Source organism: Leucopleurus acutus (genome assembly GCF_964270905.1).
Source record: "Leucopleurus acutus genome assembly, chromosome: 3".
NCBI lineage: Eukaryota > Metazoa > Chordata > Mammalia > Artiodactyla > Delphinidae > Leucopleurus > Leucopleurus acutus.
Genome location: NC_139145.1, coordinates 38,953,390 through 38,971,665, shown reverse-complemented (window position 1 = coordinate 38,971,665; position 18,276 = coordinate 38,953,390). Strand labels below are relative to the sequence as shown.

At 36.6% G+C, this 18,276-nt stretch overlaps 1 protein-coding gene across 2 annotated transcripts in view; it reads right to left on the bottom strand.

The window, feature by feature from the left end:
• The window catches only part of GABRB2 (gamma-aminobutyric acid type A receptor subunit beta2), a gene marked incomplete at both ends in the record, with an annotated part of 293,646 nt that overhangs the window by 133,929 nt on the left and 141,441 nt on the right, over window positions 1–18,276 (bottom strand). For both annotated transcript variants that reach the window (XM_082835206.1, XM_082835207.1), the window contains one exon: window positions 17,334–17,416. In XM_082835206.1, coding sequence (XP_082691332.1) covers window positions 17,334–17,416 — 83 coding nt within the window. The remainder of the gene's footprint in view (window positions 1–17,333; window positions 17,417–18,276) is intronic.

The following is an 18,276-nucleotide window of genomic DNA, read 5'->3' as shown; positions in this document are numbered from 1 at the left end:
AAACTTTAAATTTTATATTTTCTATGTTGTAGCTATTCAACTTCTATGGATTTGTTTATATATTAGTGTTATCAGACTTTTCTGAGATGGTGGAAATGTTCTGTATATTTTCACTGTCTAACGTGACATAAACATATGGCTACTGAGCATATGTTACATGCCTGGACTGACTGTGGAACTGAATTTTTAGTTTAATATTAATTGACTTACACTTAACATTATGTATTATATTGAATAGAAGAGCCGTATATCTATACACACGCATATATCATCATAATTGCATTTAACAATATAGCTTTGATTGTACACAAATTATAACATTATTAAAAAAAGCAACTAGTAGAATTACATTCTACAATAGAGAACAGATTAAATAAATTATGGTCCAGCTATATAAGCAATACTAGACACTACAAATTATAAGAGAATATTTCAGAAAATAAGGTATCTGTGATATGCTTTTAAATTTTAAAAATGAGGTTGAGATGAATGACTGCTTCTCCTTCTCACCTCTGCTCAAACAGAAGACCAGCTCTTGGTGGAAGGGATGTCAGTGCCAGAAGACGAAGCTGTGGGCGCACTCCATCTCATCCAAGCTGCGAAACTTGGCAATGCAGAGGCCCAGAGCATCTTGAGAACAGCTGGAACAGCGTTGGGTCTTGGGGTTGTGAACATCCTCCACACTATGAATCCTTCCCTTGTGATCCTCTCTGGAGTCCTAGCCAGTCACTATATCCACACTATCAAAGACGTCATCCGCCAGCAAGCCTTGTCCTCGGTTCAGGACATGGACGTGGTGGTTTCGAACTTGGTGGAACCCGCCCTGCTCGGCGCCGCCAGCATGGTTCTGGACTACACAACTTGCGGGATCTACTAGTTCTCCGAAGAGTGGACGTGGACCGAGATTCAAGAGCTCCTTGGTGGAATCAGGCCAGCTGAGAAGCCACTAGGACTTACAGCCTCTGAAAGATGAACCATCCCAGAAGGATCGTTGCTACTGACAAGCAGACACCTCTCCCTTCAATAGCTTTTTGTACTATGTTGAATATGACCCTGGAGTGTTGATTAAGGCAGTGTTTGTTGTGTGTCGTATCTAGAGCCCACGTCTGTGAATCTGGATTCTGGCTAAATAAGATTCCACGCTCGCATTGGTGTCAAGATAACAAAGGCCAAGGCTCTTGCTATTAATTTCAACCTGGAAGAAATACTGATAGCCACCATTTATTAAGTGCCTACTGTGTGCCAGGCTCTGAACTTGGTGCTTGATATGCATTATTCTAAATTCTCACAACCAGTAAGGTAGGTGTTTTAATTCCCATTTTATAGAACCCCAAACTAAGTCAAGTGGTGTACCTAAAGCCGCGTGGCTAATGAGTCTTAAAGACAGGGTTTGACCCAGGTCCCTCTGTGTTTTTTCTGCTAAGCCACACAAACCTCTCTTCATATCAAAAATTTCCAAAGTGAAAATATATTCTAATTTATTCCAGGCTACCAAGAGCTTTCACAGAATATCTCATTAGCAAATGAATCGATTCATCCTTGACACTATCTCTCAGTGATGAATTTAATAAAATATTCCTGTATGCTGTGGAAATTTTGCCAGTACAGTATTTGGTCTAGTGACAGGTTTTTATGGGTACTTTTAGATGACCTAAAAAAGGACACGCATATGTTTTTCAGATTGTTTATTATTTTAGGAAAACCTGAAGGTTTCTACAACATTATTTCAGTGTTCACATATAAAATGAAGGAATCAAGTTTGCATTTGAATTACTTCCTTCCTGGTGGGTTAATGTGAAAAGATAGGTTGGCTGATTCTTAGAATTCTGTCAGCTCTGAAATAATCTCCAGGTCCTGGTTGATTCCTGGGTAGGAAGCTAGTTGGCTTGGCCATCAGTGTCTGGGGCGGGTCAGTATACCGTGAAGGGGCATCAGCTGTTCTTTGACAAAACCTACAACCACTGTATACACCAGACAGTTGCACTGCTACCAAGTTTCATACAAAATATTTGGAAGGATGGTATTGAATCTAAAACCGAATCTTAGTTTTCATTAAATTCATGGAAAGCTAATATATTCCAACATAATTATTACATATAGCTAAATGATCACATCTTAATTTATTTTAATGTAAATATTTTTATGTTACTGTTCTGAGCCAAATTCTAAAATAATAAATGTATTTCTTTGTGGAAAAAAAAATGAGGTTGAAAATTGTATAGGCAGTTAAAAATTACATATGTGTATTAAAAAGAAGAGTTCCAGTTTAAGATGACATATATACCTTTCCCGTCTTACTTGAATCTCATAAATAACTATAAAAGGAAGGAAGAGTTAAAATCCATGATAGCCCTACAAAATAGGAAAGTATGCCATCAATGGGCCAGTAATTTTGAAAAATGTACAGAAGTTTGGATGTAGGTGAGGTTACACAGATAAAGAAAACCAAATGGAGAAAGAAGTTTTACATGGGGGCATGCAAAGGAGGGAGCCCATCTCCTCACTAGCATACTAGAGCCATGACTTCACAGGGTGGTCCTCAAACCTGCAGCATTAGTGTGACCAAGGCATTGTGAGAAATGCAAATTCTCAGGCCTCATCCCAGACCCACTAATTTAGAAACCCTAGGGATGGGACCCGACACTCTGTGTTTTAACAAGCCCTCCAGGAGGTTCTCATGCCACTCAAGTCTGAGAACCAGTCCCCTAGAACACGCTTTCTCAACTTTGACTGTTCATTGTCATCACTCAGGGAGCTTTTAAAATTACTGATTCAGTAGGTCTGTGGTGTGACCCATTCATTTGGACTTTTAAAAACTTCTCAGGTGATTTCATGGTGCAGCAAGGGTGAGAACCTATGTACTGGAGAATCTGCAAACTCAGGAAACCCAGAGTGGGAACCACATGGAACCACTAGACCAGTCTTCATCTTTCTCCTACAACTGGCTCTGGTGACTGCACTCAAGATAATGTTGGAAGAAAGCTCCCTACACAAAGTGGCGGATGCCTGGATTCCTAGTTTAGATACTGGGCTGAAGAGAGGACCAGAACAGAGCCCCGGATAGACAGAGGCACCTCTATAAATGGAGGGGAAAAAAGCTAGGTGGTAGTACCATCAGTTCCTTCCAGGAGTGAAAGAGTGAAAGAATCTAAAGTGCTTAAGCCTCAGATGAGTCTTGGTTACCTGTGAAAGGTCCTAGCATACTGTACGAAAGAGAGAGGTCGTCTTTACCCTGTAGCACAGGGAACTCGGCTCAATATTCTGTAACAACCTAACTGGGAAAAGAATTTGAAAAAGAATAGATACATGTATATGTATAACTGAATCACTTTGTTGTACACCTGAAACTAACACAACATTGTTAATAAACTATACTCCAATATAAAATAAAAAGTTAAAAAACAAAGAGAGGGGTTGTCTGATCAGCATGCCCAATTCTCCTCTTGCCCTGCACTTCTCAGCGAAGAAGCTGGCTATGCAAACAATCATATAACAGTGCTGGGGAAACTCACATCAGGTCAGAAAACCTCTCTCAGTAACCTGAGCTGATCAAACTAGCTGTTTATTTACAAATATAAACAGACTACCAAGATCAGCAGATGTATAAGGGAAACCATCAGCATGAAAAAGAAAGATCAAGATAAACAAACATACATCATCACAAAAGGAAACAGATGAAGAAAGCAGAAGCAAACTTGTAAAACAGCTTAAACTGATATCATTTAAATTAAAAAGAACATTCCAAAAGAGAAGAAATGACTATGGAAAACTAGTAGTCAAAGCATAAGGAAGAGGTCTTATAAATTGAAAACATGATTGCCAAAATATAATATTCACTAGTAATAATTTCTTTAGAATAAAATAAATATTACAAAGTTGAGAGAAAAATATCTAAGAATTTTAGTTCAGAGCCATGAGGGATCCAAGATCAACCTACTGGGATCCCAGGAGGAAAAAAATAGAGACTATAGAAAGAGAAAATGAAAAATGTAAAAAAAATTTCTTTTTACTCTGGGGGAAAAAAACTGTAGCGTTCACTATTTTCATTTTCATACTCAACATCAAGATGCACCCTTTAGTGTGGAGAAAAGGGAACCCTCCTACACTGTTGGTGGGAACGTAAATTGGTGTAGCCACTGTGGAAAACAATATGGAGGGGCCAAAAAAACTAAAAATAGAGTTGCCACATGATCCAGCTATCCCACTCCTGGTCATATAACTGGAAAAAACTATAATTCAAAAGGATACATGCACCCCTATGTTCATAGCAGCACTATTTACAATAGCCAGGACATGGATACAACCTAAATGTGTAATGACACATGAATGGATAAAGAAGATCTGGTACATATATATAATGGAATATTACTCAGCCATAAAGAAGAATGGAATAATGCCATTTGCAGCAACATATGTGGACCTAGAGATTATCATACTGAATGAAGTCAGACAGAGAAAGACAAATACCATAGGATATCACCACTTATATGCGGAATCTAAAATATAACACAAATGAACTTATGTATGAAACAGATTCACAGATAGAACAGACCTATGGCTGCCAAGGGGGAAGGGGTGGGGGAGGGATGGATTCGGAGTTTGGGATTAGCAGAGGCAAACTATTATACATAGAATGAATAAACAACAAGGACCTAGTGTATAGTACGGGGAGCTATATTCAATATCCTGTAATAAACCGTAATGGAAAAGAATATGAAAAAGAATATATATATATATATATATATATGTATAACTGAATCACTTTGCTACAGAGCAGAAATTAATACAACACTGTAAATCAACTATACTTCAATAAAACAAATTTTAAAAAAAGGTGCACCCTGGATATCCAAGTCACTACTCTACTTTCTAACAGTGGAAGAATTGAAAGGGCGGAAGTCAGGAGGAATTGAAAGGGCGGAAGTCAAAGTCCAGAGATACACGAAGGTCACAAATAATATCTGTGTGAGGTGCCAGATATTCTAAACACACATCCCGGTACTTGTCTATGGTCACATGGGACTAATAATTGTTAAACGAAGATCACATCTAACAAGGTATCTCCACACCACAAGGAATGGAAGACAAACCTCCTACTTCCACAGTACTAGATAAACTTCAAGAAAATATCAAAACAGGTCAGTGGCTCGAATTAAATTTGTATACCATGACACCATGGGGCATTTGCAATGCATTTGCTTTCCCCTTGATAAATAATTATGTCGAAGCCTCACTTGAATGTCACAAGAATATTTTTCTTATTTGAAATAATATGAAGATCACCTGAAATACCTGGTAGCTTCATTATTTCCCACCCCCCCTACAGACACAGACACATGCACACATACATTTTCTTCTGTTCTGATACTTCTTAAAGCATTAAGGAGACTGATCAAAAACCTCAAGGGGGTTCTAAGATTATTTAGAAAGATGGGAAAACGTGGGGGCCTTAGACTGATTCCTCACAGACGCAACTGTAAAATGTATTCCTGTGAGGAAAACCTAAGAAAAAGAAGATTGCCAGCGACATGGCAACAGACTATCAGCAAAACACACACGCCATTCTACTTAAAATCTTAGCAGGGATATGATTTTCATCTTTCCTAAATAGCACTGCTCCCGAGGTATATGCATATGGGAGCTGCATCCTCACATAATCCAGTGATTTCCTAAATGTCCTTTAACTAAAGTCCTACATATTTTTGCTGATGCCAAGTAAATATCAACCCAGAGCTCCCTAGAAATTATATAATCCCACCACTTGCTCAATGCAAGAATTCCTTCTTTCCTAGAAAATGGTTTTACAGCACACAGCAACCTACTGGATATTTTTTATCAGCTGCAACTGCTACGAACTTTTCTTTCTTTCCTTCTTTTTTTAAAAATATATTCCAGTAAAAAATTGCCTTTTGGCATCTTTTACCATTAATCTAGTTTTGCCCTCAGAGCAGACAGAGTGTGCTCTTTTAAGAGGAAAGTTTGTAGTGATTTAAAAATAGCTATCCTGTTTAAACACTGCCATCCTCCCTCTCCTAGCTTCCCTTCCTCAAGGGAAATATGCCCCTCCTCTACTTTCTTCTACTGGTTCTTCATACTCCATGGTTTATGTGTCACTCATAGTTTAGTTTTCTGATCGCTAAATAGCCCTTTTAAAAATGTTGTGCCTCTAACTGAGCACAATATTCCAGGTATAATTTAATAATGATAATAATTATACTATAATGAGAACAGCTGCTACTGATGGAAATATCAGTACCAAGCATTGTACAGAGATCTCTGTCTTGATTATCTCATTACCTTCAAGGTATCAAAATATTGTACAGATGAGAAACCACAGTTTGAAGAAGCTAAGTGACCTGTTTTGTGAGCTGGAGGAACCCATACCAGACAGCATCTGTATTCAATGCATGTCTTCTCATCCACCATCCCCCATGAGCTCAAAACCCTATCTGATCACCACTTCCTCTGTGAAAGGTATTTTTAACCTACTGACATACTATAAAGTGTCACTAATTTTCACTTTGGCAGTGGATAAACACAATGCTCTCTTTTTGTTTTCTAAGTTCTTAAAATTCTGTATGTATATCTACTGAAATATTGACCAGCACATAGCATAACCTGGATCCAAAATATTCGCCCTCCATATATGCAGAGAAAACCATAATCCAAAAGGATACATGCTTCCCAATGTTCATTGCAGCACTATTTACAATAACCAGGACATGGAAGCAACCTAAGTGTCCAAAGACAGAGGAATGGATAAAGAAGATATGGTACATATATACAATGGAATATTACTCAGCCATAAAAAAGAATGAAATAATATCATTTGCAGTAACATGGATGGACCTGGAGACTATCATACTAAGTGAACTAAGCCAGACAGAAAGACAAATATCACATAATATCACTCATATGTGGAATCTAATTTTTTTTAAAAAGATACAAATGAACTTACTTACAAAACAGACTTACAGATATCGAAAACAAACTTATGGTTACCAGAGGGGAAACATGGGGGCAAGGGATAAATCAGGAGCTTGGGATGAACATACACACACTATTATATATAAGATAGATAACCAACAAAGACCTACTGTACAGCACAAGGAACTCTACTCAATATTCTGTGATAACCTATATGAGAAAAGAATCTAAAAAAGAATGAATATATGTATAACTGAATCACTTTGCTGTACATCTGAAACTAACACAGTGCTGTAAATCAACTATACTCCAATAAAATTAAAATATTAAAAAAAAAATAAAAGGATCAAAACTAGCTTAAAATAATACATTCATCCTGTGCTATAGTAAATTTGGATTCACTATCCAAGCTGCTTAAAAGTATCCATCTACATTGACTTCTTTAATAAGAATTATTTAGAATGAATCGGCTGAAAAGAAGAGTTTTTATTCCAACAATATCCTAATAGGAAGATGTTTTTACATGATATTCAATTGGAATTTAATAAGGTGACAACAAGCACATTTATATTTTCTGCTTCCTAAAGCATGGTGAATATCGCTAGGAAGAAGAGATGCCTGTTCCAACACCCTCACAGGGAACTTTTCATATTTGACCACAGAGGCTTTAGATGTTGAGCAGGTGATGACTGTCTTCTCTGGACCTGCTTAAATGTTAACAAAATCATAAATGGATTATATTTAAAAATGAACTACCTTTTCACTTCATCTAAGTACAGATGTCAAAGAACTATTAAATCTCCCTCTTTGGACTTTGAAGCTAGTTACTAATTCTTTTCCTTTTGGAAGAAGTAAAAGAAATTAATTTGCACTTTATACTGTAGGCACAGCTGGCTGAGACAATCTATGAGGAAGTAGATAGCCCTACAGACAATGAAATTTGCTTGGAAAATAAAATCAAGGGCCAGATGAAGATCTACAAAGGTTGACAAGAGCAATGCTGTGCTTTGGGTCTCTTCTTGGCTGGATTTACTACATCTCAAAATTAGGGAAGATCTGTGGCACTGTGGGACTTTCTATATACAAAAATAAAAAATTAATGTTATAAAAATAATTATTAATTACTGAAGTTACTGTTTATTTAGATGTCTACCACGTACCAAGCAAAGTGCTACATTCTTTATCTATATTAGTTTTTTAATCCTCATAAGAACTTCAGGTGGTAGATATTATTATCCCCATTTTATCTATGAGGAAGCCAAGGCTCAGCTAAGTAGGGTGACGTTCTCCATGTCATTCTGGTAGTCAGTGACTATGAGAGGCCAGCAAGAACTGGTTTCTGATGCTGCCACAAAGGGCAGTAGTAGAATTTTTTTTTTAAGAAACTAAAAGGAGATGCCTGACTGGCTGTCTCGGTAAACACTTGGCATAGTCCTGTGAAGCTGTCTATGAAAGAGCTGCTGAGAAATTTCTACTCTCTAATTCACTGTGGATCGCACTAAGGCTGAGATTGACCAACAAATCAACACCACTCAGAAACAGAGCACTGATCTTATTCTCTGGGATGCTGACACTGTCCAGTCCAAATCACCCAGAGACAGGCTGAAATAAAAACACACAAATAAATGAGAAAAAAAGGAACCTTTGCGTTTTGGTAATGTAAGCAGACTGTCAATGGATCCAGTTGAGAAGATTCCATACTTCCTTTCAGACAAGCAGCTCACATGTCCCAACTGGAGGACTTGGATATGGGGATGAAGACTGTATAAGACAGCCTTACCCTTCTGAGGTGGGGAGAGGGACCATGTAGCTGATACTGGTACTGAGAAGCTTAACTGGCTCAGCATACAACAGAGGAGCCCCCTAACTATTACCCTTTTAAAGATATGTAATACGCCCCTCACCCTTTTTCCAGTACTTTTCATTCCCGAATGAAACATACTAAGTGGCCTTGTAGTATAATGGAATGTTGTGTCTCTGTAACATAATTTGAACTGTATATATTTTTTAAAAGAGATAAGTCTTTGATTTGTCCTAATACTCTTAAATTATATTTGGCAGCATCATACTTTCCAAAGCATCAGCACACCTGGGACAATTTATTGTTTCTTTATTAGAATTCATCTTATTCCTAAACAGCAAAGTTCAAAAGAACTTTATTTATATAGGCTAGCTTGTAACTTTGTCATCATTTGGTGCTTTTAGGGTGACATTTCCCTAGAAATATAGGTGAGTATTCCAGTATACCTTTTCCAAACTGACTGAAAGATTCAGAGAAACATATAGACATATACATATAAATTATGTGGATAAAGTATGATGTAGCTGACCACACAGGTAACAGAAGCATGTAGGTATAAAGTAAGGAGAACTAGTTCTAAGTGAAAAGACTGGAAATACCTGGAGATGGATTTCTCCTTTTTATTTTGGCAATTAGGTTTCATTGCCTACATGGTGGTAAATATTATCAGGGCCCCATTTAGTTCAGCAAATCCCATTAATTCTACAGAGCTTCTCCATCCCTCTAAATTTAAGAAAAGTTATAAAGTAAGCATAGTCCGTACTGGCCTTCTAGATCCCTCAGCACTTTATTTCAAGGCTTGCTCTAATCTTACTTTAAGATCTTAAAGAACTAAATATTTCATCTTGGTAGCACTTTTCACTAATGCAATTTTTACATTCATATATGTGTTTATTTAAATAATATCTATCTTCCTCATTATAATAAAGGAGGGCAGAGATACTATTTTTTTTGTTCACCATTATGTCTCTAGAGTTTATTACAATACCTGGTATATAATTAGTGCTCAATTAATATTTAATGAATAAATTCTTGAATGAATGAAAGCATGAATGAATTAACAATAAACTCAATCCTAATATTCTCCTACTCTAAGCTTCCCAGAATCAAGTTATATTATCCTGGAATGGAACCAATATATTAATTGTTGATATGGAGACAAGATGATAGTGATTTAGTAATGCAACTATTAGGCTCATTTGCATTTGAGAGAGGTAGGAAGAGAAATAAAGAGGGGAAGGAGGGAAGAGAAGAAGGAAGTAAGGAGAAGGGGGGAGGGGAGAGGGAGCAGGAGAATGGATGAATGCCTAGAGTTTGCTTAACAGAAAGAAATGATAAATAGGTGAAATGTCAGGCATCAACTTCAAAGCCAGTTGTTTAAGGGATAGGATCCTAAACTTATTTCAATTTAATTAGTTAACTATGTAATTATAATAATATCATGTATGTTACTAATGTAACACCATGTTTTATTCTCTATAACAATGATTCACTGTCTGACTAAATATGAATAAACTCCAATTTTTCATAAGGATAGGCTATTTGTTCAATTTTTAGAATACAGATCTTCTGGTTAATCTGGTCCCTACAAAATCAGGGGCTTTACTAAGATAAATCAGCTAACAATTACCACATCAGTATAGAGAAATTGTGCCAGTCAGTAGCTGCATAATCTGGGGCAAATCACTCTACTTCTTTGAGTCTGTTTCTCTAGCTGTAAAGACAGAAATATTAATACCTACCTTATAGATTTTAAACTAAAATGCCCACAGGAGACAAAGAAGGTCATTATATAATGATAAAGGGGTCAATTTATCAAGATATAACAATTGTAAATATATATGCAACATTAGAGCACCTTAATATATAAAGCAAACACTAATAGAACTAAAAGGAGAAATAAACAGGAATACAATAATAGTTGGGGACTTTAATACTCCACTCTTAACAATGGTTAGAGCGTCCAGACCAAGAATCAATAAGGAAACAGTAGATTTGAACAATGCTGTAGAACAAATGGACCTAAGAGACATACAGAACATTCCACCTGACAGCAACAGAATATACATTCTTCTCAAGCACGCACAGAACATTTTCTAGTATATATTATATGCTAGGTCACAAAACAAGTCTCAGAAAATTCAAGAAGATAGAAATTATATCAAATATCTTTTCCTGCCACAATGGTATGAAACTGGAAATCAATAACAGGAGGAAAGCTGGAAAATGCACACATATATGAAATAAAACAACACAATCCTGAACAATCAATGGATAAAAGAATACATCAAAAGTGAAAAAAAATTTTTTTGAGACAAATGAAACAGAAACACAACATAACAAAACTTATGGAATGCAACAAAAACTGTTCCAAGAGGATGTTCATAGCTGTAAACTCATGTATCAAGAAAAACGTAAAGTTCTCAAATAAACAACCTAACATACCTTGAGGAACTAGGAAAAGAAGAAAAAGCTAGGCCCAAAGTTGGCAGAAAGAGGAAATTATAAAGATTAGATCAGAAATAAATAAAATAGAAAACAGGATACCAATAAAAATAAAACAATCATAGAAGATCAAGAAGATTAAGAGTTGGGTATTTGAAAAGATAAACAAAACTGACAAACCTTTAGCTAGACTAAACAAGAAAAAAAAGGGCACAAATAAATAGAATTATTAATGGAAGAGGAGACATTCCAATCCAGATGATACCACAGAAATACAAAGGGTCATGAGACTACTAGGAACAGTTGTACGCCAATAAATTAAACAATCTAGAAGAAAGGGATAAATTACTAGAAATACACAATTTACTAAGACTGAGTCATGAAGAAAAAGAAAATATGAACAAAACAATTATAAGTAAGAGATAAGTAAAAAGATTTAATCAGTAATGAAAAACTTCCCAACAAAGAAAAGACCAGAACCAAATGTTTTCACTGGTGAATTTTACCAAGCATTCAAAGAAGAATTAATGCCAAATATTCTTAAACTATTCAAAAAAAATTAAAGAGAAAGGAATGCTCCCAAACTCACTTTACAAGGCCAGGATTACCCTGACACCAAAGTCAGATAAGGATACTGCAAGAAAAGAAAACTACAGGCTAATATCCTTGATACATATAGATGCAAAAATCCTCAACAAAATACTAGCAAACCAAATTCAACAGCACATTGGAAAAATCATACACCATGAGCAAGTGGGATTCAGCTCTGGAATGCAAGGATGATTCAGCATATGCAAATCAAAATGAAAGGTAAAAATAATACAATTAACTCAATAGATGCAGAAAAAGCATTTGAAAAAAGCAACACTTTTTCATGATAAAAATCCTTGACAAATTAGGTTAGAAGGAATGTACCTCAACATAATAAAGGCCATTATATAACAAGCCCACAGCTCATATCATACTCAATGAGGAGAGGCTGAAAGCTTTTCCTCTCAGATCAGAAAAAAGGGGGCCCACTCACAACTCCTATTCAACACAGTACTAAAAGTCCTAGCCATAGCAATCAAGCAAGAAAAAAAGAAATAAAAGATATCCAAATTAGAAAGAAAGAAGTAAAACTGTCTCTGTTGGCAGGTGATATGATCTTGCATATAGAAAACCCTAAAGACTGCCAAAAAGCTGCTAGAACAAACTAATTCAATAAAGTTGCAGTATACAAAATTAACATATAAAATCAGTTGTAATTTTATACACTAACAATAAGCTATCTGAAAATGAAATTAAGAAAACAATCCTCTTCACAGGAGCATCAAAAACAATACAATACTTAGAGATAAGGAATGCTTGATCAAGGAGGTTAAAGATCTGTACAATGAAATCTATAAAACATTGATGAAAGAAACTAAAGAAGATGCAAATAAATGGAAAGATATCCCATGTTCATGAATCAGAAGAATTAATATTGTTAAAATATCCACCACCCAAAGCCATCTATAGATTCAATGCAATACTTACCAAAATTCCAATGGCAGTTTTTACAGAAATTGAACAAACAATCGTAAAATTTGTATGGAACAAAAGATTCTGAATAGCTAAAGCAATATGAAACAAGAATAATAAAGCTGGAGGTATCACACTCCTGATTTTAAACTATCCTACAAAACTACAGTAATCAAAGCAGTATGGGTCTGTCGTAAAAACAGACACATAGACCCATGAAGCAGAACTGAGAGTCCAGAAATAAACCCTCACATATATGGCCAACTAATATTTGACAAGGGAGTCAAGAATGCTCAATGGAGAAATGATAGTCTCATTCAATGAATGGTGTTGGGAAAACTGGATAACCACATGCAAAAGAATTTGCACCAGGGAAATGCAAATCAGAACCACAATGAACAACAACCTCACACTTGTTAGAATGGCTATCATAAAAAAGACAACAGATAAGTGCTTGCTAGCTAGGATGTGAAAAACAGGGAATCTTGTACACTGATGATAAGAATGTAAATTAGTACAGTCACTATGGAAAACAGTATGGAAGTTTCTCAAAAAATTAAAACCAGAACTACCATATGATCCAGCAATCCTGCTTCTGGGTACATATCCAAAAGAAATTAAATCACTAGCACTAAGAACTTCCTGTACAACCATGTTCATTGCAACATTCTTTTTTTTTAAACTTTTTATTTTATATTGTAGTACAGCCAACGAACAACGTTGTGACAGCTTCAGGTGCACAGCAAAGTGACTCAGCATACATATACACGTATCCATTCTCCTCCAAACTCCCCTCCCATCCAGGCTGCCACATGACATTGAGCAGAGTTCCCTGTGCTATACAGTAGGCCCTGGTTTGTTATCCATTTTGAATATAGCACTGTGTACATGTCCATCCCAAACTCCCTAACTATCCCTTCCTCCCACCCTTCTGCCCGGTAATCATAAGTTCATTCTCTAGGTCTATGAGTCTGTTTCTGTTTTGTAAATAAGTTCATTTGTATCATTTTTTTTTAGATTCCATATATAATGGATATCATACAATATTTCTCTTTCTCTGTCTGACTTACTTCACTCAGTATGACAATCTCTAAGTCCGTCCATGTTGCTGCAAATGGCATTATTTCATTCTTTTTAATGGCTGAGTTATATTCCATTGTATACATGTACAACATCTTCTTTATCCATTCCTCTGTCGATGGACATTTAGGTTGCTTCCATGTCTTGGCTATTGTAAACAGTGCTGCAGTGAACACTGGGGTGTGTGCATCCTTTCGGACCATGTTTTTCTCCAGATACATGCCCAGAAGTGGGATTGCAGGGTCATATGGTAGCTCTATTTTTAGTTTTTTAAGGAAACTCCATACTGTTCTCCATAGTGGCTTTACCAATTTACATTCTCACCAACAGTGTAGGAAGGTTCCCTTCGCTCCACACCCTCTCCAGCATTTATTGTTTAGAGATTTTTCACGATAGCTGTTTTGACTGGTGTGAGGTGATATCTCATTGTAGTTTTGACTGGCATTTCTCTAATAATTAGCGATATTAAACATCTTTTCATGTGCCTCTTGCCCATCTGTATGTCTTTTTTGGAGAAATGTCTATTTAGGTCTTCTGCACATTTCTTGATTGGCTTGTTTGTTTTGATGATATTAAGCCTCATGAGCTGTTGGTAAATTTTGGAGACTAATCCCTTGTCGGTCAAAAAATATTTGCAAATATTTTCTCCCAATCTGTGGGTTGTCTTTTTGCTTTGTTTATGGTTGCCTTTGCTGTTCAAAAACTTTTGAGTTTAATTAGGTCTCATTTGTTTATTTTTATTTTTATTTCCATTATTCTGGGAGATGGATTGAAAAAGATATTGTTGCGATTTATGTCAGAGAGTGTTCTGCCTATGTTTTCCTCTAGGAGTTTTATAGTGTCCAGTCTCACATTTAGGTCTTTAATCTATTTTGAGCTTATTTTTGTGTAAAAGAGTGATCTAATTTCATTTTTTTACATGTAGCTGTCCAGTTTTTCCCGCACCATTTGTTGAAGAGACTGTCTTTCCACCATTGTGTAGTCTTGCCTCCTTTGTCGTAGATTAACTGATGCAGCATTCTTTATAATAGCCAAGATGTAGAGGCAACCTAGGTGTCTGTTGATGGATGAATGGATAAAGAAGATGTGATACACACACACACACACACACACACACACACACACACAGAATGGAATATTATTCTTCTATAAAAAGGAAATCCTTGTGACAACACGGATGAACCATGAGGGCATTAGGTTAAGTGAAATAAGTCAGAGAGAGGAAGACCAGCTCTGTATGATCTTACTTATATGTGGAATCTAAAAAAATACCGAGCTCATAGAAACACTTAAAGGGTACAAACTTTCATTCATAAGGTGAATAAGATCTGAGTATCTAATCTACAGAATGGTGACTATAGTTAACAATACTGTACAATATACTTAAAGTTTCTAATAGAGTAAATCTTAGAAGTTCTTAATATACATACACACACACACACACACACACACACATACACACATGGTAACTATGTGAAGTGATGAATGTGTTAACTAACCATATTGTGGTAATCATTTTGTAATACATACACATAACAAATCATCACACTGTACATCTTAAACTCACACAATGACATATATCAATTGTATCTCAAAAAAGCTGGAAAAATCTATATCATTTACCAGGGTAACTGTGAACTGAAATGAGATATGTAAAAGTCCCTTTATAAAACTTAAACTTTCTAAAAGTCTAAGGAGTTATCATGTTTCTTTTTTTAATTAATTAATTAATTTATTTATTTTTGGTTACGTTGGGCCTTCGTTGCTGCACGAGGGCTTTCTCTAGCTGTGGTGAGCGGGGGCTACTCTTCATTGCTGTGCACGGGCTTCTCATTGAGGTGGCTTCTCTTGTTGCAGAGCATGGGCTCTAGGCGCGTGGGCTTCAGTAGTTGTGGCACGCGGGTTTCAGTAGTTGTGGCACATGGGCTTATTTGCCCCGTGGCATGTGGGATCTTCCGGACCAGGGCTCCAACCCGTGTCTCCTGCATTGGCAGGCAGATTCTTAACCACTGCGTCACCAGGGAAGTCCAGGAGTTATCATGTTAATTTTTGAATATTCATGTCAAAAAGAATATTCATGTCAGAATTATACTTTAATTACATGGAACACTTGGATGCTGCCTGTGTCCTTAGGCATCATCGGTTCTTCAAAATAAAAAGGCCTCGTTTACTACTATGAGGGTTGTGAAAGGCGCAAGTGACATTACATCAGTGCAGGTGCTTTAACCATGTACAATTATGATCATTTAAAATTCCAGTCAAATTCTACCACAAAAAAATGCTCTTGCCACAAAAATTCATTTGTAGTACACAGCAACATACTTTTTTCAAAATATCCTTATATCAGCGATTTGAAACAACGAAAGAATCTGAACTTTGAAGAACATTATTCTCTAAACTGTGTCATGAGTTACAAAAATGCAAAGTTATCCGAGAGGTATCTACATAAAAATAATCATCATCAAAATCCCTTGGACCAATTTCATTAAATAGTTCTTTATGGCAAAGATCTAATGTGAAAATAATGATGATTTGGAAATACAAGTATGCAATCAGGTTCTTCAAAAAGTGCATATAAATTTAATTATCCCTCGAAGCTATTTTTTGAAATGGGCAAAACTACCAGCAATGTGTCATAAATGCAGTATTTCTGCTCAGAGCAGTGATTTAGAGTTTCATGGCTCGCCAAGGCTAGAGTTCCTCCCAAAGACTGAGAGTATCCACAAAGCAGTCAAGCTAGTCATTATCTAGAATGCTGGATATAAAATCATCAGCTTCCAATTGTTTGATAGGATTAAATAGGAAAACACTGCAAAGAATTGAGAGAGAAAAAAGATTTGAAATCCTACTCCACCTCAAACGACCTCTCTGTGTGACCTCTGAAATGGAAATGGGTTATGAAATAAACGCTTTAGCCCAGTCAACAGGGTAGGTGACTGAATCATCAAGAAGGATGCTGAAAATGCGGCCTAGAAAAGCACCAACATTGTAAAACAGGTCAGCACAGGAAAGAGAATAAAAACACACATACACCAATCTTGCTCATCATATGGCCTTCAGCAAGAATATAAAATAAATTTGAAACAATGAAAATAGTCCCTCGAAGTAAAAAATATTCCACCAATCCACACTCTATGAATGTTTTAACTAACCCAGAGGCCACTTTTACTCTGCAATTAATTGCAGAGATAACATTTGTGAAAGGCAAAGGCAATAAGGACATCTCGTGTTATGCTGCCATCTCCACCTATTTTTCCAAGCCTGTTGCAGCTAGTTGCAACAATTCCATATAATAAATTCCTGAAATAGCCCTTGGTGTCCTTCCAGACTCTTAGTATCTTCCTTTTATTGCTAGACTGCTTCCCTACACATCCCTCCCAGGGACTTAGGGATGACACTAAGAGGGTGGCAGCATGACAGAAGGAAGACACTGTGAGCACCTCCCTCCACCAAATTTGGCACACTAGCACAACCTTTGCAGGACTTGTGTTGTGGATGTGAACCAGGGTAGGAGACCTTTGCCCAAGGAGAACCTTAAAGCCAAGTTCAGTCTAACTGGATTGTCAGAAAAACTTACAGCTTTCAATTTCCAAGGTGCAGTTTTGTTCATCCAGTGGGTACCGCCTCAGGTCCATCATGCAGGCAGCTGTGGTTGTGATTCTAGAAGAGAAATATCAATGATACATGCTGTTAGCTGATCCATGACTGAGCTGGAAAAATTAAATCTAAGTCTCAAAGAAGACAGCACTGGGCCTCTAGGAGACTGATTTAGCTTAAGCTCTAACAACAAAAAAAAGAGTGCTACAACTTTGGATAACCATTTTCCTTGATGAGCCTCACGATGTTTTGTAAATTAAACAGAGTGGACTAAATCAGTATTCTCCCAAGATGTGGTCCATTACCTACTTGGTACCCAAATCACCTGGGAACGTTTGTTAAACAGGCAGTTCCCATTCTCCAGAAGGTCTTGGGGGTGGGAGGGGGCCGTCCCAGGACTCTAGCTTACAAGCATCAAAGGTGATTGAGAAAACCAACATGGATATTACTCTTGCACTCACATTTGTTTTCTCCTCCCCTTCTCAAGACCCTAAAATCAAACCTTCCAACAAACTTGGCTTTGGTCCATCATTTTTGACCTTTCTATACATAGTGTGGTGCTTTGCAAGTGTATTAGTATAACATACAATATGCCTTTCATCTGTCACCTGATTTGCTCTGTCCTGAGTAATCTGATATTCTCAAGGCCTGTTGGAGAGCTTCCTCCTGTTGGTTGGCAGAGTTATTTATTTAGGACACACTGTACCTTTATTAATTTAGCAGGGAGAAATGAATATGTCTCTTTAATGTCTTTATATTTCTCTGTCACCATTTTTCACTAATCTCACTTTTCACTAATTGAAGACCTGCTAGAAAGAGCCAAAAAGCATACAGCCCTAAATGATTTATCAATTTGGTTTCTGATCAATAAGGCAGCACAATGTTATGGAAAAGCAGAAGTTTTAAAACACAACAGACATAGG